At 47.4% G+C, this 24377-nt stretch overlaps 1 protein-coding gene and 1 long non-coding RNA gene across 3 annotated transcripts in view; one reads left to right on the top strand and one right to left on the bottom strand.

Annotated features, from left to right (window-relative positions):
* Window positions 1-151: 151 nt before the first annotated feature.
* The window catches only part of NMT1 (N-myristoyltransferase 1), a 32463-nt gene continuing 8237 nt past the window's right edge, over window positions 152-24377 (bottom strand). The window contains exons 2-12 of one of the 2 annotated variants that reach the window (XM_059670456.1): window positions 19377-19485; window positions 15225-15369; window positions 9548-9666; window positions 8650-8741; window positions 7652-7768; window positions 6742-6912; window positions 5474-5582; window positions 3154-3324; window positions 2371-2538; window positions 1170-1307; window positions 152-514 (exon numbers count right to left, since the gene is read on the bottom strand). In XM_059670456.1, the coding sequence (XP_059526439.1) occupies window positions 494-514; window positions 1170-1307; window positions 2371-2538; window positions 3154-3324; window positions 5474-5582; window positions 6742-6912; window positions 7652-7768; window positions 8650-8741; window positions 9548-9666; window positions 15225-15369; window positions 19377-19485 (1360 nt within the window). In that variant the 3' untranslated portion in view covers window positions 152-493. The remainder of the gene's footprint in view (window positions 515-1169; window positions 1308-2370; window positions 2539-3153; window positions 3325-5473; window positions 5583-6741; window positions 6913-7651; window positions 7769-8649; window positions 8742-9547; window positions 9667-15224; window positions 15370-19376; window positions 19486-24377) is intronic. The other variant, XM_059670457.1, reaches the window with a different exon arrangement.
* Window positions 15803-16825, top strand: LOC132218767 (uncharacterized). The gene is made up of 3 exons (XR_009449258.1): window positions 15803-16283; window positions 16425-16465; window positions 16729-16825. It is a non-coding gene; the product is annotated as an uncharacterized LOC132218767 (long non-coding RNA).

Genomic DNA, 24377 nt, shown 5'->3' with positions numbered 1-24377 from the left:
GATACCTGCTTTCAGAAGAGAACAATTCACTGTAACAATGTGTACATCTGGCCCTGTCCTTGATTCTAATTTTCAGGAATGATCTGAATTCAGCTTTTCATTAGAGACCGAACATCCTTGTACATTTGGAACATGAAAGATATTTAAAATATTTATATATATATAATATATACTTTTATTATTCACCCGTTAACTCCATAATATGCCAATCACGAGCTAGTTTTCAGCAGTTACATTCCCTTGATCATGGCTGCATAAGGATGTGATTAACTGGAAAACAGGGAGACCAGAGACACGGCCAGAGGTGACATCACGCAGCCTACGCCATCGCAAAACAATTGTCAAGTTCAGTGGCGGTTTGGTTAAGCCGGTTCACTTCTGTTCCCTTTGCCAGGGATTCTCACGTTTGTGAAAATTGGACCAACAAGTGGTGGGATTCCATTTCCTGGTTTGAATTCTCAGTGGCTTTATCCAGAATCTCACTGGCAACTGGTTACTGTAACACCAGCCCAACCTAGGAGAGCCAATCGGAGAGGCAGAGTTGAGTTGACAGTTGTTGGAAGCCTCTCCCACTTCCCCACGGACCTGAGGCGCCAAATGGCTGAGCCCACAGCGCTGCTTGGCCGTGGGAGCAGACGCACAGCGAGCCGAGGCTCACGCTCAACCTTTACATTTATCATGTCCTTAGAGGAGAGCAGCTGCCAGCGTCTCGAGCACTGGTCAGCAGGCCTCTCCGTCCAGCAGTTACTTTGTTAACTGCTGGCCACACCATGGTCCTGGGCTGCCCATTGGAGCTGGTGGAGGAAGAAGGGCCGAGGTGGGTGGAAGAAGGGCTGGGATGAGGGCAGCAGCCAGCAGAGGAAAAAGCCCTCGACTCTAACCTTCCTGGCGAACAGTGGGCAATTCACTTGCAGGGTTCCCTGAGAGAGTCCCAAATGCCCTGCCCCAGCCAGCGGAAGTGACTCACCTGGCGGGAAGAGAGGCTGGAGACAACCTTGCTTCTGTGGCTCTGGAGCCCATCCCCTCTGCCACCCTCACTAGTCTGGCCATTCGAGGGAGGGGGCCAAACACCAGTTAACAAGGGCCCAGGCGGATCCTGGATCCCAGACCCAGGCCCTGCCTTTGCTCCACCAACTCCCTGGCCTGGGCAGGCCCAGTAGCTTACATACCTTCTCTGCCCCCATGCTGGGGCACTTCCAATTGTAAAGATAATACTGCAGGTTGCCGTCCCCTATGCCAAACTTTAGCTTCTCCAAGAAGGTTTTGTTCTCCATGAGATCCAGTGCATTGAACACGTCAAACCCTTTCTGTACAGCAACAAGGAGCAAGAGAGCAGGTGAGGAGGGGTAAAAGCTGCCTCACCTTCCTGCCCTTTTCTATCCTGTCAGAGCCATCCCACAGGCGGCCACAGAGCAATCTTCCTTCGAACCTCTGGCTGCTTCCTGTTGAATTCCAACTCCAGAGAGCGCCCGCTCACTAGTGGCGGTTCTCAGGACACCGAGGCCATCCTACCCGCCTCTCCCCAGTGAGCCTCCAAGCCCACCGTGTCCTCACTGTTCCTGTCGCACGTCCCTGAAATACTCGAGTAACTGCCACAGTCCTCGCTGGAGACCCAGCCTGGAACCCCTTCCTTGGGGAAGCTAGCTCCTGTCCGCACTTGCACTGCTCCCTCACTCCCTGGACACCTCAACTCGTAGGCCTTCAGTGTACACCCTGTGACTTCAGCACACCCAATGCGCTGCTTTGAGACTGTGATGAAGATACTTCCTACACCTCACCACCTTGATCAGAAGCTCTCCCAGGGCAGGGACTGGACTGCCCATCGTCTAGCTCAGCGGTCGGACCACTAGCGGTCTTTGAGGTCCAAAAGGTTGTGACCGCTGGTCTAGCTGGCCACAGTGGGCTGGGCTCCCTGCAGGCAGAACCCATAATGAAGGACTGACTGAAGATGACTTCTTGGGTATGAGACACCTGGGCCCCTCCCCCAGGCTCTACAGTCAGCGCTCCAATGACTCACCACGATAGAGACCAATCTCCCCATTCCCACGCTGGGGAGGTCGTGAGGAGGACCCCTTTCCTCCCCGAGCAGGCCTGGCTATTCAGGCTCCTTGGCAGCGCCTCCCGTGAGAACGAAACTCACTGAAATAAATCAGGAGGAGTTCAATGCCTTCACTTCATGTGGATGCTCCTTGCTCCCTCCCAGTTTCTAGCTGCTGGCTGACAACTGCTGGGCTCCTCCCTACGCAGAGCCAGAGGACAAGGTAGGCTCAAAGCCCCTGGCCCATGGGCAACTACATCCCTAGCTGTGCTCACCACCATTCCACTGCCACTGACCCACAGAGCTGCCCCTCCCTCCAGTCTGCTCCTCACCGTTTTGGCGAGAACAAGGGCGTCACTCATGAGGTCTAGAAGAGGGGTCTGGGTGTGGACGTTGTAGAAAGAATAAGCAGCCTTTAGACTCTTGTGGGTTGGATGGTTCATGATGGTGGAGGGAAGCGTATAAAAGCTCAGGAAATCTGTCACCTCACCATTTGCATTCTGAAGGGAAGACAGCGAAAGGAGGCAATGTCACACATGCACAGGAATCCTGTAGGCTGGGAACACATGGTTTTCTCTTGCTCTCACGTCACCCACAGGCAGCTCTGCCCCGATAAACAATTGGGCGCAAGCTGAAACAGAATATGCAGGGAGGAGGAAGTACACTGGCGGGGCCCTTGAGGACAGAGCCAGAAGGAAAATCCAGGCTAGAACGTGGGCCGAGTCTGTCAGCTCTTTCCTGGCCCGCGCTTCCCCAGAGACTTCTTGTGGCTCACATTCCCCCGAAGTGTGTCCCCAGTGCCTGACCAGCACTACCTCAAGCCACGACAGGCAAGGATTGCAGGCTTTCCTGACTAAGGGGCGCAGTCTGTCATCAATGGTGACTAGGGGTGGCGGGAGGGAGAAGGCTCACAGCAAGGCCAGAGGGATCATTTTAGCAAATGCAGCCTACAACTCCCTGTCGTTAGGGAGGAGCCAGCATGGATGGTCAGGCAGTCTAGGGTGCCAACATGCCCGTCAATTGGTTCTTCAGTCACCGAGGCCAGGAAACCTAGCCACTGGAGGAGGATGCCGCTCTGTGAATGGTCAGAGGCCCGGACAGCCCTCCCCACTCACCTCCACCACAAAAGTGTCAATGATATTCTCCTGGGGGTAGAACCAGTGTTCCACCTCCTCCTGGCTCATGACTGGCGTGAGGTGGAACTGCTTCAGGTACCTGGTGAGAAGCTGGTGAACTACTGGAATGTCCTTTTTTTCCATTGGTCGCAGTCCAGCTGTTTTGGGAGACTGGAAGGAAGAGAGACAAAACAGCATCAGATGTGCTGACTGTGAGCATCCTGACTCCTCTCAGGTCCTATAGGCACCAGAAAAGTCAATGTCTCCCTTGTTACCCGACTTCATATCTATCCACCCGGGCCCTCAACACAGAACCCTCGGTCACCCTTGGCAACGCCCTCTCCCCCACTGTCCATATCCACTCAAGCACAAGTCTTGCTTCTCCAGGGTCTTTTGGCCCCTTCCCTCCTAGTTAAGGCTGTGGCTTCAACCTCTTATCCATATGCCCTAGGCCGTCTTCCTAAGAAACACAACCCACCACACCCCTCCCTTGTTCCAAACTCCAACACAGAGCACACGATCTACCCCTGAACCGGGTGGCTGTTCTGACTGCCTTCTGTCCCTCTAGTTCAGTGGTTCTCCACAGAGCAAGTCGGCCTCCCTGGCTCCCTGCCTCTGGACATTTGACACCACCGGGAGACGTTTCTGGTTGTCACAAACTAACAGGAGAGGTACTGCTGGCATCTGATGGGTAGAAGCCAGGGATGCTGCTAAAGCCAGGACAGCCCCCATGACAAAGAATTACCCAGCACAAAATGTGCACGGTGCCAAGATGGAGGAAACCCTGACCGCCCGATGGGTGTGCTGGGGCAGGCCCAGTCCAGTGCTGCTCCTGGGCTCCCACGAAGACTTTCCGGGCTCCTTTCCTCTGAGCCCTCACCACCCCCTCCCACTGAGCTGGATCTCGTCCTATGCTGGTCTCTCTCCTATAGACTCAGAGCACCGCACAGACCGGCTCTCAGCTGCAGGTACTGTGGACCCCGGGCCCAGATCTGCATTGGGTGCTTGTCTTGTCCAATTGGATGACACTGCACTAGTCGTCCCCTAACAGAACACTCACGCAAGTTAAGTTCAGAAAAGCACTGATTTCCTGGAATTTAACCTCACACAGAAAAAAAGGCTTCAGTGGAATGAGGCCATGTGATGCTCTGAAGTTATACTGGGACTGAGAGAATATTCCCAAAGACTCAATCTGTAAAGGTGGGGTCAGCCAAATCTGACAACAGAGTGGAGTTATAATTTATATACCTCAGGCAGTGCCTGATGTAACTGCTTCCCAGTGTAGGCATTGCTTTTAAAATAGCAGTTTCAGGACTTGTCGTTGCTAAAATTCCTTGCTAATCTAATCCTGATGCTGCTAGGGAACAGTGTGACTTGTTTCTACAAGGCAGCGCCCACAGTGACCCTAAAGCAGTCATGCGGAGGCTCCGCAGCCAAGGCGGGGAGGCCTGGAGGCATTCTTTGGTTGCTACACACCTTAAGAATGCTCTCCGACGACGACCTAGAAATCAGAACACCTCTGTCGTAATAACCGAAACTCGGCCCCCCGAATCTGCTTCTTTTGGACAGTGTCTAACTGCTGCCACAGTCCCTCAAAATTGGACACGAATGACCCCAATCCAGTGGTGGGGGGGGGGGTTAGCTTGATCCCAGGGTGATTAATCCAGTTGAGTGGTTTAATCAGGTCCAGGCAAGCAGCCCTCTCAGAAGCAAACACCCAATAACTGTGACGCTGCCTGGAAGAGGCCTGAGGGAACAGAAGCGATCGGAAGACCCATTAGGACCTTGAAGCCAGGTGCACCTGGAGAGCACGGAACACTTGCTTTGCTGGGAAACTAGGCAAATTGAGACCCAGAAGAGAAAACCAGCTCACTCCGGGTTGCCCATCCTTTGATGGCAAAGTCTGGATGGGGACACTGGAGTTCGAAATCTGGGTTTCCCTCACAGCCCCGGTCCTCCGTCCTCTACCTGACTTGGCAGAGGGGGCAGCAGACACTCTATGGCTTAGTTACACTGGGCTCTGGGAGGTAGTGCAGTTCAGGGAGAGGACTCGCCTTTCTATTTAGGCACATTTAGGCTAAAATTGCAGAAAAGAGATGTTCTCTGAGCCATCAACAGAGAAGCTAGCCCAGGTGCAGGCGAACTGAGGAAGTCAAACTAAAATAAAGCCCTTGCTAAAGGCGATAGAAAACAAAGGAAATGGAAAGTCAGGAATCTGGAAACTATGGGTTGAGTCCGTTTTCTGACCCCTCCCCTGACCCAAAGCCTTGCTCCTCGATTCTCTCTTGCCCCCTGCCCAGGGCCCTGGAGCACCACTGGCCTCTGGCAGTCGGTAGAGCTTCATGGTTCGCTGCATGGTCATGTTTCTGCTCAGGTGGGAGAACTTCACTTCAATCAGCTTCCGTGGGTTTAGGGACCGATGCCAGTACCTGCGGGGACACAAACGTCCTGTCCTCAGAGGATTCTGGCAAGTCCCATCAGAGAAAAATGACTTTTCAACAATAAATTTACAGCCCTAACCGGTTTGGCTCAGTGGATAGAGCATCGGCCTGCGGACTGAAAGGTCCCAGGTTCGATTCCGGTCAAGGGCATGTACCTTGGCTGCAGGCACATCCCCAGTAGGAGGTGTGCAGGAGGCAGCTGATCGATGTTTCTCATTCATTTATGTTTCTAACTCTCTATCCCTCTCCCTTCCTCTCTGTAAAAAATCAATAAAATATATTTAAAAAAATAAAGATAAATTTACAAAATGGCAAAGCAATGCACAAAAAAAAAAAAAGAAAAAAAAAAGGCAAGGGCATGGAGATCCCCAGATGGCCAGCAGGTGGCACAGGAGATACACATCTCTTGAGCCAGTGGCACTGTCCTGCTCTCCAACACCCTCCACCCTGCAACGAATGTGGAGCTCCCAGAGCTCTTCCTGGATTCTTTCTCCCTTTTTCTTTCTCAATTTCAAAAGCAACTCCTGTTACAGTAGTTGTCTGGGAAGAGCACGCCCCACTCCTGGAACCAAGTCAATGGGAACGACATAAAGGACTTACAGTTCTCTGCAAATGTTTAGCCTCCTCCCCCCTCCTCTGCTGCACTTGCCTGGTGGTTTTACTTTTGAAGTTCTCAAGGCACAGACTCTGATTGTTTCAAACAACTTTCTGACTCAGAGGTTCTCCTTGGGTCACACGGGGATCAGACTTGCTCTCTTTGGCCCACACAATATTCAAAACAAAACTGAGCCAACCATTTAAAACTTTCAGACATTTACCATAAAAATCCAGATTTGGGCTTCCTTAAAAACCAAAACAAAACCATAGCAGAGTGACCTCTTATTTCCAAATGGCAGGAATGAACAGGCGCAGAGAATGGCTGATCCCTTTGGGAGGGGCACGATGTACTTTCCAGCCTGCCCTTCCTAACTGCGCTCCTCCGTGCTTCCCACCTGCTCCTGGGTACCCACAGCCCCTCTTATCAGACACCAGAGAAGCAAGACGTTCTCGGGCACTGGGCTGAGGCAGAGATGTGACCGCCAGTGACACAGCTCCTCCACTACAGCGGACATGCCAGTACCCCAGGGCCTGCAGGGAGAGACTGTACCTGCAGGTGCCGACAGGCTTTGGTAATACCACCCCAGCAGTGTAAACAGCTTGGAAAATGCCCTCCAGGTGAACCCGCCGGGTTATCTCCCGGATCAGGACAGGAGCCACCCTCTTGGAACGCAGCTTCTTGTGGACACACAGAAAGTTGATCTCCACCATCTTCTTCTCTCTAAAGGGAGAAAATATGTGACAAGGCTTTGAACAGGTAAGGCAATCCCTACAAGCTCGTGCAGCCACCCTGCAGGGACCAGGCCTGCAGTACAGGCACGTGCTCTGCCACCACCGGGCACCTGGGCCCTTTCCCACTGCCCCGCTGCACCCGGCAGGGAGCCGCTCTCACCACAACCCAGACTCCACTTCCAAAGGTTAAGTGGGACTCAAGCAAACTGCTTTATTTGAAGGCACTGCCAGCATCTCCCTGATGAGTCTGCAGCGGCAGGCTGGGGGAGCCCCACCTTCAGCAGATAGGGAAACTCACGGAGTCAGTCAAGGGTATTCTAGGATTGCAAGGGTTTTGACACCAAGAATCCACAACCCATAAGCCTAGAAGACTATGGCAGATGGTTCTGGCATTTCCAGGGAGAATGAAGAGCAGAGCTCGAAGGCCCCGGGACTATCTGAGAGCCCCTGGCTCCGGCCCATTGCTGAAGCCGCTCAAGTGCATCAACCTGTGCTCCTGCTCAGGGAGGCCTCTTCCAGCCCAGGTCCCCGGCAAGAGAATCGGCAACAACTGAGAGGAAAACAGACGGTTCTTACTACGAATCTCGATTCCAGGGCCTGAGCTCCCTCCCTTCGTGGGACCTTCCCTTTCTATGTGGAAGGGATGTGTACCTGTTTTCCTTCCTCTCCCTCCCAGCCCCAGCAGGATGGCAGGGATGTGGGAGTTGGGGGATGGCCCTGGTGCTTACGTGTCATAGATGTGGATGTTTGCTGGGATGGCGCTGATGAACCCAACCAGTTTTCGACTTGAGACCACTCGAACCCCACAGTGCCATTGGGGGAGCCAGCCAGGTGGCCGGAGAGCCCTAGAAGAGACAGGGGCTGTGGTGCTGCTCGCCAGCAGGCAGGGCGGGCTGTTTGGGGTCCACAGCTGAGTTTGGGTCTAACCTTCTGCTACCACCTCCCTGGGGGTTAGCACCTAAATTCCCATTAGGGCCAAGCCCTCCTGGACACAAATGGAATTGAGTCATAGTCCCTTCTTGCTGCTCAGCCCACTTGGCCTACTTACCCACCCAATCCAAGGCTGTCATACTGAGGTTTTATATCCGATCCAACTTCTTTGTATTCACTCACTCTGACAGCTTAAGCCAGAGAATTGGCCTCCGTGGCTCTGAGTCCAGTGGCTCTCGTGGTTGGGAGCCACTCATGGAGCCCCTGAAGCACTGGTCTGCATCTGCCCTCAGGCCCCATCACTCCCCTCTTTCTGCTTGCCTGTCTCCCTTTCCCTCCTCCATCCCCTCTACATTCCAGCCTCTCCACTTCAGCCTCCTTCCTCTACCTTCCTGGATATTAAATGTGGCCGGGATGATGGACGGTTCAGCCACACAAGGCCATTCTCATACAACCGAGCGTACTCAGGAACTGGATAGAAAATGATCCCTTTTTAATTTTTTAAATCTCAGTAGCTTTCATTGCTCTTTCCCTTCTAACATAAAGTTCCCATACAGTAGATGATCTTTTCTTCTGGGTAACAATCCACAAAATCTCCCTCACCCAGTCATTCTATCTTAAATAAGGTTTCGATGCTAGGCTCCACTGGAAGCAAGTCTCCTTCAGACGCAGGAACTCAGAAATTACACACTAACTTGCCATCAAAGGCTGGCTCAGTGGGGACGAAAAATCTGAGGCTCTGTGTGGTTCTGCTCTCTGCCTTGGCCCAGAACCATAAGAAAGCCCTTACACTCACCATAAGAGAAATTCCGGGGAATAATCAAATCGGAACATGTTGTCATCATCTTCCACATAATTCTCATTCAGGAGGGTGTATAATTCTTTCAGCTGTAGAGAAACAGGTGCTGCCTTAGGGGTATTCTGCCGGATGGGGGCCAACTCTGATACCCTGGGGCTCCAAGCTTTTCAGAAGGACAAGGCAAACTACCAAAAACTATTTAATCTCACAAATCCTTTCCATCCCAGGCAGGGCAGGGACTCTTGAAATGAGCACCGCAGTTGTAATAGAAAACTGAGCCACAGGGGTAGAGTGGCACACGCAAGTACATAAAGTGACAGACAACCAAGAATGTCATCCAACTGACCAACACCTCCTCGTTAAGACAAGGGAGTGAGTGCATGAACAAATGAATGAATGGACGAGCAAGCAAAATGTGGCCCTGGCCAGAGTGGCTCAGTTGGGTGGGCACTATCCCATGCACCGAAGGGTCGCCGGTTCGATTCCCAGTCAGGGCACATGCCTAGGATCTGGGTTTGGCATGTGCCCTGAATCCAGGAGGCAACCGACAGATGTTTCTCTCGGTTTCCCTCCCCTCCCCGCCCCCATCTCTCTCCCCCCATTCCTCTCTCTCTCTAAAATCAATTTAAAAAAAGAAAGAAAGCTTGAAAAAAGGATATCCACCTTGAAGAGCTATAGAGGTAAACTCTCAACCTGCCAGAGAAGCTAAGTGCTATTTCTGTGGTCTTGGGCGGGCCCCAGAGGCAGCAGATGTGGGGGGTCTGCTCAGACCTGTTTGGCTCAGCTCGTAAGAGAGTCCTTGAAGAAGGCTTGGGTAGAAGCTGTCTCCACATGACTGCTGGGCTCTCTGTGACAGTGCCCAATCCACACCTGTGGCCGGCCCGGGACTACTCACCACGCCACGGTCCCCCAGGTCCAGGGCATCCCAGGTGAAGCCCTGGGGCAGGGTGTAGGGCTCCTGGCGGATGTTGTCTTTGTCAGGCTCCACGGGACCATGCGTGTTGACTACTTCTCCTAGAAGAAGAGCACAGCCATGAGCCTTTCCCTCTGCCTCCTGGGGGCGGGAAGGAGCTCAGTTCAAAAATCAACCAGAACAAATTCCTCCTGTCCCCAGGAGCCCCCCATCTGAAGAACACTCCGTGCCTGGCAACTGCAGACCATCTCTCCAGCTTCCCTTGGCCCCTAACTAAGGGCCAATTCATGGCAAAACTTCAGAACAATCACTGGGATTCAAGGTGGTTGGTATTTTGGAAATCCTTTCATATCTCCCTCTGGTTACTGAGTGACAAACATTAATCTTGACGAATTGGGCTTCCTGCCTCCTGGTTGGCGCAAAGAGTGCTGTCATGGCCCTGGCCCATCACCCTCGATGAATTTAGAAGAAGTGGTAACAAAGCTGCTTTTGTGACAACAGCAGCAACAATGTACTGGGCCCATTCCTGAAGCAGATGATGGCATCTAGGCGCCAGGCTGGATCCTGGCCCTGCCAGCCTTAGCTTTTAGCAATGTGGCCAGTTAACGGCTGCTGCCAACTCGGGTCCTCAGTGTTTACAGAGTCCTGCGAGGGCCTTTGGGCTGAATCACCGAGTCCACACAATGCTGCCGGGAAGTTAGGCTCTGACACAACACCCCCGCCCCCTGGACAGACACCGCTCCTCTGTGGAATGTGTAGGGAGTGCTTGGGGTGCTGAGGAGATACAGCTCTGAATCCCACCCAAGGCCGAGTCAGTCATTTGATAAACGTTGGACATCAAACACTCAATTGTGTCTGTTGGAGTTATTTCGCTTCTACAATTCAGAGCTCATGTTCACACCTGGAAGAATGCGGGTCTTCAACAGGAACCCGCTCAGTACACTGTTTGCTTCTAGCACAGGACACTGCATACACTAGACACTCCATTCATGCTTTTTCTGACTTTCAAACTCCTGGCCCGAACAGATGATGCTAATGTGTAACAGGCAGCTCTCGACCTGCCCAGCAGCATATCTGTGGGGCAGGTGAAGTAGAAATGGCAAGCTGTGGCTATGAGTTGAGGACAACACCTTCAGCACTAACCATCCAATTCGTTCACTCAACACATGTGCTGACCACCAATGTGCACCAGACATCATGCACTAGGATACAGCCAGGAAGACAAGGTCCCCGTCTCCACAAGATGTACCACCTTCTGGGAAAATATCCAAGAAATGAAACATTTCCAACATGCTAAGGGTCACAAACTGGAAACTACAGGCAACACTGGGGGGTGACATAGTAGAGAGGCAGCCGGCTACCTATTTACAACCTGGCTCCCCAGCAGGTTTGTTTAGGAGAGAGCTGATATTTTTCTCCCTTAGTTTAGAAACCGGCCTTTTGGTTTATTCATAAAGTGGCCCTTGTGAAGTAGTTTACTATAAGTCAATCCACTCCCATTTACTGCCACATAAAACCTAAGTGTGCAAAGCCAAGGGCCAGGTTCTTGGAAAGTACTAAGGATTTTTACTCTCATCTTATCTAGCTGCAAGCCTCTTTTTCCGTATACTGAACTTATATCTTTTCCAAAATACATTTAACTTCAGACTCTTTTTGCTATTATTATTTTCCTAAATGATTTCATGGGCAAGATACCCGTGGTCTTCCCCACTGTACAGTCAGTTATGCACCCCTGACCAGCAGGGACATGTTGCAGCAGAGACATGCACCCTTAGGGGATGTCTCCTAGTGCGAGCCTCGCAGAGCGCAATCGGACAAACCTGGATGGGATGGCCCACCACACTCCGCGGCTCTATTGTGTAGCCTATCGCTCCTGGGCTACCAGCCTGTGTAGCACAAAACCGCACAAAACAACACGGCATTAAATCAACACAAGAGAAGATGATGGAATCAAGAGATGTGGTAAACACAGGACGTAGAAGGCTGCTGTCAGCATAATGCCGCATACTGTTTTCAGCAAACGACTTTTTTTATAAGTAGAAAGAGTATACTCTAAAATAACGATAAACAGCATAGTTTAGTAAATACATAAATCAGTAACATTGTCATTTATTATTATCAAGTATTATGTACTACACACAATTACTTGTGTTATACTTTTATACAACTGGCGGTGCAGGTGTATTTACACCTGCATCACCACAAATACATGAGCAATGTATTGTGCTACAATTTTACTAGGGGATAAGAATTTTTCAGTTCCATGATAGTGTTATGGGACCACCACTGCATATGTGGTCCATTCTTTTTTTTTTTTTTTTAATACACTTTTATTGATTTCAGATAAAGGAAGGGAGAAAGAGAAACATCAATGAGAGAATCATTGATGGGCTGCCTCTTGCACGCCCCCTACTGGGGATCAAGCCCACAACCCAGCCATGTGCCCTAACCTGAATCGAAGCCAGGACCTCTTGGTTCATGGGACGATGCTCAATCCACTGAACCATACAGCCAGGCTATGTGGTTCATTCTTGATTGAAACATTATTGTGCAACACATGACTGTATTATAATAATCTCAAGGCCAACTCTTTTAATTTAGGCTGGTTACTAGGTCCTGCCTGCAAAAGCATTTCCATTTACTCCTTCACCACTTGTTCGTGAAATCTTAGAATGCACCAGTTCTGTGGCAAGAGCTGGTAAATGAAATTGACATAGGTTGACTTTTAAAAAGTAAAATGACTCCTAGCCGGTTTGGCTCAGTGGATAGAGCGTTGGCCTGTGGACTGAAGGGTCCTGGGTTCGATTCTGGTCAAAGGCATATGCATGGGTTGCAGGCTCGATCCCCAGTGGAGGGTGTGCAGGAGACAGCCAATCAATGATTCTCTCTCATCATTGATGTTTCTCTCTCTCCTTCTCCCTTCCTCTCTGAAATCAATAAAAATATATTAAAAAAAAAAAAAAAAAGTAAAATGAGCCTGGCTATGTAGCTCAGTTGGTTAGAGCATCGTCCTGATTTGGCCAAGGTTGCGGATTCGATCCCTGGTCATACAAAAACCGACCAATGAATGCATGAATAAGTAGAACAACAAATTGATGTTTCTCTCTCTTTCCCCCTCCTTCCATCCCTCTCTAAAATCAATAAACTTTTTAAAAATATTTTTAAATAAAAATGAAATATGATCTGAAAAAGAGTTTAAAAATTTTATTTGGGAGCCGAGGCCGGTTTGGCTCAGTGGATGGAGCGTCGGCCTGCGGACTGAAAGGTCCCAGGTTCGATTCCGGTCAAGGGCATGTACCTGGGTTGCGGGCATATCCCCAGTGGGAGATGTGCAGGAGGCAGCTGATCGATGTTTCTCTCTCATTGATGTTTCTGACTCTCTATCTCTCTCCCTTCCTCTCTGTAAAAAATAAAATATATTTTAAAAAAAATTTTATTTGGGAGCACACAGAATTATTACATAGCCTAAAACACTTGCTGTTTAGAAGGCCTTTAAATGGGTGATTTTAAACTTCTAAATTTAGGGTGATTTTAAACTAAATTTAGGGTGATTTTAAACTTCTAAAGAATTCTAGGTCTCTTTAGTGGAAAACAATTTATATCAGTCCCAACAAGGTAGGGAGTGGTAAAAACGTGGCTCACTTAATATATTTGAATTTTACAATCAGTAGCTCATTTCAGTGGAAAATATAAAGGCAACTGCTAGACATCGCACAACATTAAGGGCGCTCGCAAGGAGAATGAGGGCAGCACCTGCCACGCAGAGCAGCTGACACCAGTAACGTGGTTGGTACTCTATGAGCTGATTCACGGAAACAAAGGACTTCACTGGCTATGGACCTAAAAGGCAGACTGATCAGATGCTCAGAGCAACTGCTCTTCCACAAAGCCCCACACCATACACTGCACAGAAGGCATGTTCAAAAGAAATAGCACTGAGCATTGCTGCACCTTCCTGAGTGTATCAGGGCGCCTGTGAGCAACTGTGTGGCTTTCTCACGAACTTTCTGAAAACAAACAAACAACAACAAAAATGTAGCACTTTCTATAATTACAGGTGGAAAAACTAGAATAACTGGACTGAAGAGGAAGAGAAAGAAGCCTATTACTTAATTCGCTTCATCCCCAGGTTCCACTGTCTGTAAAAAAAGGAATTAAGTTATCCATTCGCAAATTCCCAGTGAAAAATAAAATCAACCCGAAACCCAAAACCCCATCTGATAACGAGCCAAGATATCCGGCAGTCACCACACGTCTCCCCATGCACTTCGCTTAGAGGCAGAGCATGTTGGCTCTCTGCATTCTTCCTCCGGGGAAGAGGTCACCAGAACTGGTTACCAGTAATGCCCTAGGAACAGCATTACTGTGACCCAAAGCCCTGCTCGAGGGCTAAGGCTGTGGGCCTGGGACCTGGGTGACTGCGGCAGTCCGACAGACAAGGTGGATGGGTTGGGGCAGGTTCTGGAATAGTGCCTCCTTGCCGATTCATGGCTCATGACCATCCAGGCAGTGTTTTGCCTGCAGGGGCAACCTCAGCTTACTTCTGGATTGCCCAAGAACTGCATCTGCTTTAGAGCAGAGCTTCTGACACTTTCAAAGTGGACACAACCCCCTGTAAGTTATGATTCTAAAGATCTGGAGCGGGGCCTGAGATTCTGCATCTCTACACACCCTTAAGCAATGCCCATCCTGCCGGTCTGAGAACCAGTTCGAGTAGCAAGGCTCTTAACTGTGTACTCCCCACCACCGGAGTAGACGAATCTCCTTGGGCACAGCTGTCCCTCCCCAGTCCTTGGCCCTGGCCCTGCCCTCCTCCTCCTCCCCACCAAACACACTGTCAAATCACACTGTTTCTGGAGGGAGCAGTAACACGAACCACCTGAAGGTCATTCACTTTTGGTGTTGGAAAACACATTTTTTCCCAACAGACTTACTTTCCCAGTCACAAAGAAAATAGGAGTTGGGCTATCAATGGGCCCAGAATCCTGACACAACCACTCCGGAAACTTTTTGTCAACAGCAACCCTCTGAAGTTAGCATCAAGGTTAGCTGTAGCTTGGTCTCAGCAGGTACCTCTAACTCTGCTATGTCCAGTCTCTTCTGGAACCCTTTTAGATTTTCTAGCTATCCCGCACTTTCAAGAGTTCACTGTAACTTTCTTAAGGGATGCCAACCAAACCTGCATATGGTATTCCAGTTGTTGAACCATCAACGTTAAGTAAAATGTCAAATTACTTTGTATTTAGCAAGCATGCATTTGCAAGCGATAAGGGGAAGAGGCTGAGGATTTCGCCATCCCATGATTAAAGATTTGCCCAGATAAACAAGACAGTCTCTCTATAAAATCTATGTGGGAAGACAGACTCATGGGCAGACATCCCCATTCATCATGTGCCAATGCATTGTTTTTCTCTGTAGCTTCGCACTGAATGATGATGGACTAAAAGAACCATTATTTGTTTTCAGTGTGCTACTGTGCAACGATAAGGTCCCTGAACAATAGCCTTTTCTATACCGCACTTTCAAGACTACCCTCTAAAAATAACCCCCAAGGCGCTCCAGGACAATATAGTCCTCACAAATTAAGTATGGAACCCTTAGCACAGCTAAGGCACACCCCTTGCCTCCCACCCTCTACTGGAAGGAAGCACACACATACCCAGTTTGGGGACAGGCTGCGTGTCCCAGAACTGGTAGCTTCTTTTGCTGGCCTCCTCCAATGTTTTGGCAGGTCCCTGGCCCACAGAAAACAGTTCAATGGCCTTCTGTATTTCCTGGATCCTCTCTGCTGGCAAAGAGTTCATCTAGACAAGACAAAGTCGGGGAGGGAAAAGGTCCATTATGTTAATAAGCACTTTTGATTAATTATAGGGTCAACAGTTAAAGGAGTACAGCTTGCGGGGCTGGTGTGGCTCAGTGGTTGAGCTTCAGCCCATGAACCCGGAGGTAATGGTTCGATTCCAGTCAGGGCATATGCCCCGGTTGTGGCTTGATCCCCAGTGGGGGATATGCAGGAGGCAACTGATTAGTGATTCTTTCTCATCATTGATGTTTCTATCTCTCTCTCTCCCTCTCCCTGAAATCATCAATTAAAAAAACAAAATATATTGAAGGGATACAACTCAAAGAAGGGATATGATTCCTCTATCCCAATCCCAGAGGTCACATATTGTACAACTGGAGAAAGTTGTTGATGAGCAATATGATGGGGGGTGTTTCCTGCAGGGTTTCTGTTCAGTATAAAATTCCAAACAATGCAGGAATGTGTAATCCATATCGAAAGTAAAAACCCAACAATCCCATCCCTCAAATATAATCCTTGTCATCAACAGTCTTAATTTGGGAGGTAGAGAAGAGGCAATTATAATTTCAGACTTTTTTACATGCAAGCTCCAAACACACACACACACACACACACACACACACACACACAATTTCAAAAACTAAAATTGGATCATATAGTATTATTCTACAAAATGCTCTTAAACACTATGTCTAAGAGACCTACCCATGTGGCCACACAGTCTTGCCCATTCTAACTACTGTGCATGGGCCACAGTGTATTTAGCCAACCCCCTACCAATGGGCATTTTGGTGGCTTTGTTCTTCAGTCTTACAAGCATGCTGCAATGAACTTTCTTGTATGTCTATTTTTGCTCATTTGGATATGTATCCCTGCAGGATAAATTCTAAGGAAGGAGGTTTGCTGGATCAACAGGTATGTACATTTGAAATTATAATATATAGTGTCAACTTTCCCCTAAAAATAGGTTAATAAGCCAATAAATAGTGTTATGAGAACATGTTTCTCCAGACTCTCATAAAATAATTTACCAAATCTTAATTTCTACCAATCTAGGAGGAAAAAAAAATACTGCTTTAATTTTCATTTCTTTCGTTGTAAGTATAATTTTCTTTTCATATATTAACTAAACATTTACATTTTTTCTTTGTGAACTGGCTACTCATTTCATTATTTTAAATTGACTGATTCATATATTATATTTTCCCAGTTTATTGTTTATCTTTTTTAAAAAATTGTCTTTTGACTTTTATAAATATGTTGTAATTTGTCATTTTTTTATGGCTTCTGGTTATGTCAGGCTTATAATTATAAAAATGTGCATAATTTTTTCCAACACTACCTTTCCCCCCCCACTTAGATTGTGAAGGAAAGGAAGACTATAAACCAACATGCTTACATTGCCTTGGGAGTTAGGGTTGTCAACATAAGACAACCTTTAAGCCTGTAGAGAATTTTTATGAATTTACTTGAGCTAAACTGACGACAAAGGCCAGGAAGCAAAATCTCAACTGATTGAGAAAATGTTCCAGAGAATGGCAGTTTTGTACCCTATTTTATAAATTACAATCACAGGAGGAAGTGTAAGGGGTTACATAAAATCCACTGGTGATAGATTAGTGAAGCGGGAGAAAGTGGGGGAATCTCTGGGCCTGGATAAAAGTAAACCTTGCCGAAACCGGTTTGGCTCAGTGAATGGAGTGTCGGCCTGCGGACTGAAAGGTCCCAGGTTCGATTCCGGTCAAGGGCATGTGCCTGGGTTGCGGGCATATCCCCGGTGGGAGATGTGCAGGAGGCAGCTGATCGATGTTTCTCTCATCGATGTTTCTAACTCTCTATCTCTCTCCCTTCCTCTCTGTAAAAAATCAATAAAATATATTTAAAAAAAAAAAAAAAAGTAAACCTAATAAACACATACTTTTACATTCGCGGGTATTGGATAGTTAACAATGAACATAATAACAATAACAATGAGGGATTTTGTGGCCTCTGCTCTGGTGCAGTGGGGGAGGAGGGAAGAAGGAAAGAAATTACAAAAGGTGTGTTATCATAGATGTAGATGCAAAAAGACCATAAGACAAGCTCAGTTAAGGTAAAGATTTATCGAGGAAGATACTGGCCTAGGACATGACTACCCACCATGACTGATTTTCAGTTAGAAAGTTGTTTTGTTTTGCTTTTTAATATATTTTTACTGATTTCAGAGAGGAAGGGAGAGGGAGAAATAGAAACATCAATGATGACAGAGAATCACTGATTGTCTGCCTCCTGCACGTCCCCTACTGAGGCCTGAGCCTGCAACCCGGGCATGGACCCTTTGGTCCGCAGGCTGACGCTCTATCCACTGAGCCAAACTGGCTAGGGCCAGTTAGAAAGTTTTAATTTCAAACCATCCTATGTGGTTACTTTAGGTCTTTGGGCTTGTAAGGTCCGCCATGCAGGCCTCCCCTGAGCTTGTCAGGTTTAGTATGTGGCCCCTTTTTCGTCCACAGGATTATAAGTGATTTTAGTTTTCTTCCTCTTGCTATGATTTCCCCCCCTAAATTCTCTACAACGAACTACTTCACTTTTATAAAGAAGAAAATGGAAGAGCTATATAAATGGTGTTTTATTAATATTTTCTAATTTCAAAGAGAACCATTTTGATATAGGCTCAAGGTCAAACCTCCCCCTCCACTCCCCTCGCCAGCCCCTGGAGTCACCCAAATACCCATCCCCAGACAAACAAAAATAAAAATAAAAATCCTAAAGCCAAAGCATAGGCTTGGGCTAGGATTCCTGACTGAAAAACCTAGGTAAGCCACCTCTCTCATCTTTAGAACGGGAAGACCCCCCCCTACCTTGTAGGGATGTTCAAGTGCCTGGCAAGAACCTAGCCAACACTGTGGTCAATATGATGGTATTTTTTCCATAGGGGGTTTGATACTGAAAATAGTAAAAAATTACTTGAAGTCATATCTCAATAAGATAGAAGACTGAAGTATAACATTTGAGGCATGAAACGAAGTTTAGGTAGATTGGAATGAGACCACATTTCTCATGAGACTTAAAACTGTTTGAGAGGCTATTCTAAAAGAGGAATTATGGGTATGTTATGAACTTCCCCCAGAATCTATTCTAAAGAGGATAGGACTAGCCCTGGCCAGTGTGGCTCAGTTGGTTGAGTGTCATCCTGCACACCAAAAGGTCACTGGTTCAATTCCTGGTCAGGGCATGCACCCAGGTTGCGGGTTCCATCCCTGGCTGGGTTGTGTACGGCAGGCAACCAACCAGTTAAGCTCTCACATCGATGTTTTTCTCTCTCCCTCTCTCTGTAAAAATAAATTTTAAAAATATATTTAAAGAGGATAGTACTAACATGAAATAATAGGTGTTTTTTTTTTAAATGTTGTTTTATTTATAAAACAAAACAATCCTTGCTAATACCTCCAGGTCCAGTCTTAGGTTTAAAACTCTAGGCCAGTGGTTCTTAGCTAGTGGAACTGGGAAACTGACTGTGCAACTCATGGTTTTCATTACAATGACTATGCATTAACCATTTGTATGCCATAAGCGGAGGACCTTTTTAAATTAAATTCAAAATATCGTGGCAGTTAACTGATTAGGAGAATGCTTGCAATACATAAAGGTCTGCCTTAAAAAGAATAGGCCTCATATTCCCACAGGGGTGGGGACTTAGAGGAAAAGGCTGAGAACCACTGCTCTAGGTAACGGGCTGGCGCAACGTAACCACGCTCCACCCGGCACCTTGCACAGCTCCACATGCAGCGTGTACCTGTGCACCTCAGAGGACAGCATGCTTGGGAGTCGGTGTCTAACCTGCTGTGTCCTAAGGTAAGAGAGCAGATTCATCACCTAGGTCTGGGGTGGCAGAGGGATCCAAGTCCTCCGTCTTGAAGTAATACCAGTGGACACTGTCAATCTAAATCGTTTCTACACATTTACCCCAAACCTTTCTCATCTGAAAAATCAACTCTCAGGAGCAAGAAAACAGAGCCTCCTTGTTACCTTCACAGGCTGATCCTGGGCTGAATCTGTCTCGCTGCCTTTCTCTTTCTTCTTTTTTTGTTTCTTTTTCTTCTTTTTGGCTCCAGTGTCATTGGCTGGACTCAAACCACTGTAAAACAAGTAAATACCAATGCAGGGTTTTTAAAAAAATCATCTGTTTTGGGCTACACTGACAAAGGGCTTTCTGTGGAGCCAGACCTTCCTTCATCAAGCCCTTGGCTTCAGAACAGACTAGAGAATCATCCAGGTTCCCAGAAGAGGCATTGGGAGGACACCAGAAAACACAGCTCTCCTCCTACTCCCACCAGCTCCCAGGGAGGGCATGCTGTGCAAGGAATGTCCTATTTGTTTGAAAGGACTGTTTCTATTCTTGTTTTTATTTTCTATGATTATTTTCTTTAGATTGTCAGGTTACTGGCACCAAAGGCAAATGATAACTGTTGACAGGGCATTCATACCACCAAGAGCCCTACATTTAAAAGGATGACAGCCAATAACAGTCTTTGTGGAAACCCTTCCTCACCCCCACTCCTACCCTCCCAATGCATTAGCTTGAATGAGTTTCCCTGGCTGCATCTAAAGCACAAGGCAGTATTGGACATGAAGGAAGCAACAAGGAAAAAGGTAATTTAACATTGCTGTGTCCAAAATAGTCACACAATCATGAAAAATGCCTAAATCAGGCCTGCAGGATTGAGGACAACTGTCAGCTGGCTAAGACTGGGTGAAATCACCACAGGCAAAGTCCAGTAGCAGGGATCTTGGGAAAGGTGAAGCACCAGCCATTCCTGCACAGAGAGATGACGTGAAGCCTGAGTGTGAGTATGAGCGTGGTAATGGGGACTTACTCATGTCGTTTTCCTTCTCTGCGACACACCCGATGAATGCAGCAAAAACAGTTTCTTAGCCACATTTCGGTTTTCCACCATCTCTTATGACTTTCAAAATCTCTCTCCGTATCGTCAGTGAGACACAAATCACATACTATACTGTTTCTTTGACATTTTCAATTCATTTGCTCTGAAATGTCTCTCCCAATTCTTGTTGATCTTAGGAAATAGTTTTGATTCTGGGTTTTCTTCATTTTATTGATGAATTTTAAGGTTCACCTTGCATTTGCAATTACTGTGTGGTTTCTGCCATGTCTAAATTGATGTTGGCATTGCTAGCCTGGGAGTAATGCCTGGTATCACTCTGCCATCCTCCTTGGAATTCTTCCATTAAAAAGTCAAAATTAATCATCATCTCCTGGTTTCTTACGCTGTGGGATCAAACCTCTCCTCTGGGTTCCCCCTTGGATTTTCAGGCCCCAAACCTATTTTTATTTCTTGGATGGAAGGGGAGGTGCAAGCGTGGAGCTGGGAGGCCCAGGGTCTAGAGCAGGGGTTCCCAACCTTCCTAACACCGCGACCCTTTAATACAGCTCCTCATGTTGTGGTGACCCCCAATTTCATTGTTACAAATTGAACATAATTAAAGCATAGTGATTAATCACAAAAACAGTATGTAATTATATATGTGTTTTCTGATGGTCTTAGGCGACCCCTGTGAAAGGGTCGTTCGACCCCCAAAGGGGTCGCGACCCACAGGTTGAGAACCGCTGGTCTAGAGGGTGAGAACCCAACAATTTGCAGCAGAGGCGAGGAAAGGTTGCAGGATCCAGGGATGGAAGTGAGGAGAAAGAAGGGCTGAAGAGGAGTCCAAAAGTAAAAGCGATGGAACATGGGAGCTCTCTCAAGGAGTGGCTGCACCTGTCCCTATCACAAAGCTGCCTGCCCAGAGCTCTACTGGAACTCTAGGTGAAGCTCTCACTGAGCCTTGGCTCAGACACTCCCACGGCAGACCGCCCTACTCTTGCCTAGACTGTGGCTGCAACTTCAGCTAATCCTCCCTCCTGGCTATCCCAGGCCAGAAGGCCTATCCCTGCCCTGACTGTGGCCTGCGCATCATCTACTTTCCCCCTCGGTCACCAGCACGTCCACGCTAACAGGCGGCCTGAGTGTAGAAAAGGCTTCAAGCCAAGTCTGCCCTGGAAGCCCATCAGTGGGTCCATCACTCTGGCAGGACCCCAAGGTGGCAGCAGCCTGCAGCGGGCTTTCACAGCCCATCCCTGATTTGGGAGGCCAGGATCCCCTGGCTCATTTACAGTTCAGTACTGTCTCTGGAAAACAAGAGGCAAGGTTTATGTGTCTGGGGGGTAAGGACAGGAAATGGGCATTTAAGGAAAACAAAGTTCTGTGTTAGGAAATGAGTAGAGGTGAGGGGGGCAGAGATGGTCCTTTGGAAGGAGGCTGGAATCTGAACTCATTGTCTGAGGTTCCTGCTCCCACTTCCAAGTCCTACTTGGGATTTCTTCACAGCAAACATTTCACCTGGCTTTTCTTTCTGGATTGTTCTCTCCCTTCAAGCATTCTGGTAGGTCTCTCTCCTCGCCCTTAGAGATGGGGTCCCTTAGACATGAAAATCTATTAAAGGAGCTGGCACCCACTCTGGGGATCCCCTGGAATAGAGGACGCACTGGGCCTGTTCCCACCGGAGGGAAGCTCATCCAAGGATTCTGCCTTTTAGTCAGTGCAAGTGAAACATCTGGCAAGGAAACACATGTGGAACCAAGCCATTGTTGGCACTCTTTGGTCTTAAAGACCTAGAGGGGGTCATAGGAAAAACGCTTCAGGTGGGGATCTCTCCTGCCTCATCCTCATTCTGCACACAGTATGCAAAAGCATTAAGCTTGCCCTAGCTAGTTTGACTCAGTGGATAGAGCGTTGGACTGCGGACTGAAGGGTCCCAGGTTCGATTTCAGTCAAGGGCATATGCCCGGGTTTCGGGCTCAATTCCCAGTTGGGGGCATGCAGGAGGCAGCCGATCAATGATTCTCTCTCATTAAACATTCATGTCCATCACTTAAATTCTCCAATTAACCTAGATTCTTTGTTATTTTTATTTTATTATGTCAGTCCATCTATCCCTCTATCCATTCATTTATCCATCTTATTTACTCTATTTCATAGTAAGTTACAGACCTTACACTTCACCCCTAACTACTTCAAAGTAAGGCTAAGCTTTATATGCAAGGAACTTTAGCTCTTTCTTAAAGTTCAGATGTACCCTGTTAATTGACAAGTAAAATCTATGAACCATAATTATCTCCTGTATATTTTATAACTTCTCATAATTAATTATCTGATCAAGATTCTTGAACTAATATTTACAATTCTGTGGGTAATAAAACAATTTGAAAACAAAACAAAACAAAAAAGTCAAAATTAGGAGTTCAATCTGAGAGTACACTAAACCTTAATGCCGGAAGCCGGTCCATCCTTGCTGCTTGACATAGTCACTGCAGGGAAGAAACATCTGCACAGCGTATGTTTCAAGGGACCTGGCATATATGGCATACTGTTCTTAATATGCTTGCTCCCCTTCTTAGCTCTATGTGTTTTAACCATGGTCACCTCTCCGAGAAAGGTTGTTTCCCCAGGTGGGGATTTTTTCCCTGGAGTTAGGGATTAACAGGACTAAGGAAGAGAATAAATTAGTAAAACCCCCTAGTGTTACAGAAATACCATGTACTACTTATGTAGAACTTGGACCAAGACTGTTGGCAATAAATTTGGGACTTGTTGGGCCCACATCCCCAGAGGTCTGCCCACCAGGGAAAGCACCAAGGCCAATACCCCTGGAGACCCACCAACACAGGGCAGTCCCAGGGAAGGCAAGCCGCGAGGCAGGGAGGACATAACCTTTACTGGGTAGGATAATCTCCTTCAGTCACTTCCTTGTAGCTTATCAGTAGAGCAGTAGAATAATGTTCTTGGAATAGCCCTTATAATGGAACACAGAGATTAACCAAGAAAAGATTAAAATCAACAGAACTAGATAGAGATAGGATTTTTGGTAAAGGTCAGATAAGAAACTTATAGAAATTAAACAAGGAACTGTAGAAGACTACCGAAAACATACCATGATGTGATTATAGAGGCATGCTTATAGGATCAAATGGTATAAATACAGATGTAACAGGACAATAAAAAGGGAACCTCGCTATGCTGATCAACTGAACGCTGCCTCTGTGTAATTCCTTCTTCGCTGACTCTGTCCACACCTATGGGAACCCCTGGACCTGCTGGGGCTGGACCCCAACACCTTAATCTGTAGAATTAGCTAAGCTCAGATATTGTTTTAGCCGTATATTCTAGAAAACCAACTTTCAAAGAATTAAGACAGTATAAAATACATTTCCCATACATTATGGTAAATACCATTTAAGCTTTATTTTATCATTCAGAAAGCCTTCATGGTCTTAAATGCCTTGGGATCACTATGAATATTAATTATAACTTCATACTGTGTAGGGAGAAGGCAATCTGTAAACACATGCTGCCATTTCCTGTTGTAGAATGTCTTCTTCCCAATCGTGGTAGGAGCACTCAAATCCAGACTTCACACCCTTACACACAGACTAAAGTTACCTCCAGCCTTTACTAAATCTCCTTGATTTCACCTTCCTGCATCCTAAAATCTTACAGCTGTGGACTCACCGCCGTGAAAATGGCTTTCCATGTGTTCCTCCCATGCCTGAAAGCCTACAGTGACAGCAGCTTCTTATGCTGGGAGGTATCAAGCCCAACTTTTCCCTAGGAGCTAGGGCCTAGGCCAGGGGTGGGCAAACTTTTTGACTCAAGGGCCACAATGGGTTCTTAAACTGGACCGGAGGGCCGGAACAAAAGCATGGATGGAGTGTTTGTGTGAACTAATATAAATTCAAAGTAAACATCATTACATAAAAGGGTACGGTCTTTTTTTTTTTTTTTTTTTTTTTAATTCATTTCAAACGGCCGGATCCGGCCCGCGGGCCGTAGTTTGCCCACGGCTGGCCTAGGCCATTGACACTCAGAGCCAATCTGTTCATCAACCCTTACCTCCTCCTGCTCTGGAATAACTGTGCTTCCACCTGTCTGGCCATGTTCTCGCATCAGGTTCCTGATGCAAAGACTGGAA

Source organism: Myotis daubentonii, chromosome 16, assembly GCF_963259705.1.
Source record: "Myotis daubentonii chromosome 16, mMyoDau2.1, whole genome shotgun sequence".
Taxonomy (NCBI): Eukaryota; Metazoa; Chordata; class Mammalia; order Chiroptera; family Vespertilionidae; genus Myotis; species Myotis daubentonii.
This window is presented reverse-complemented; position numbering and strand designations above follow the sequence as displayed.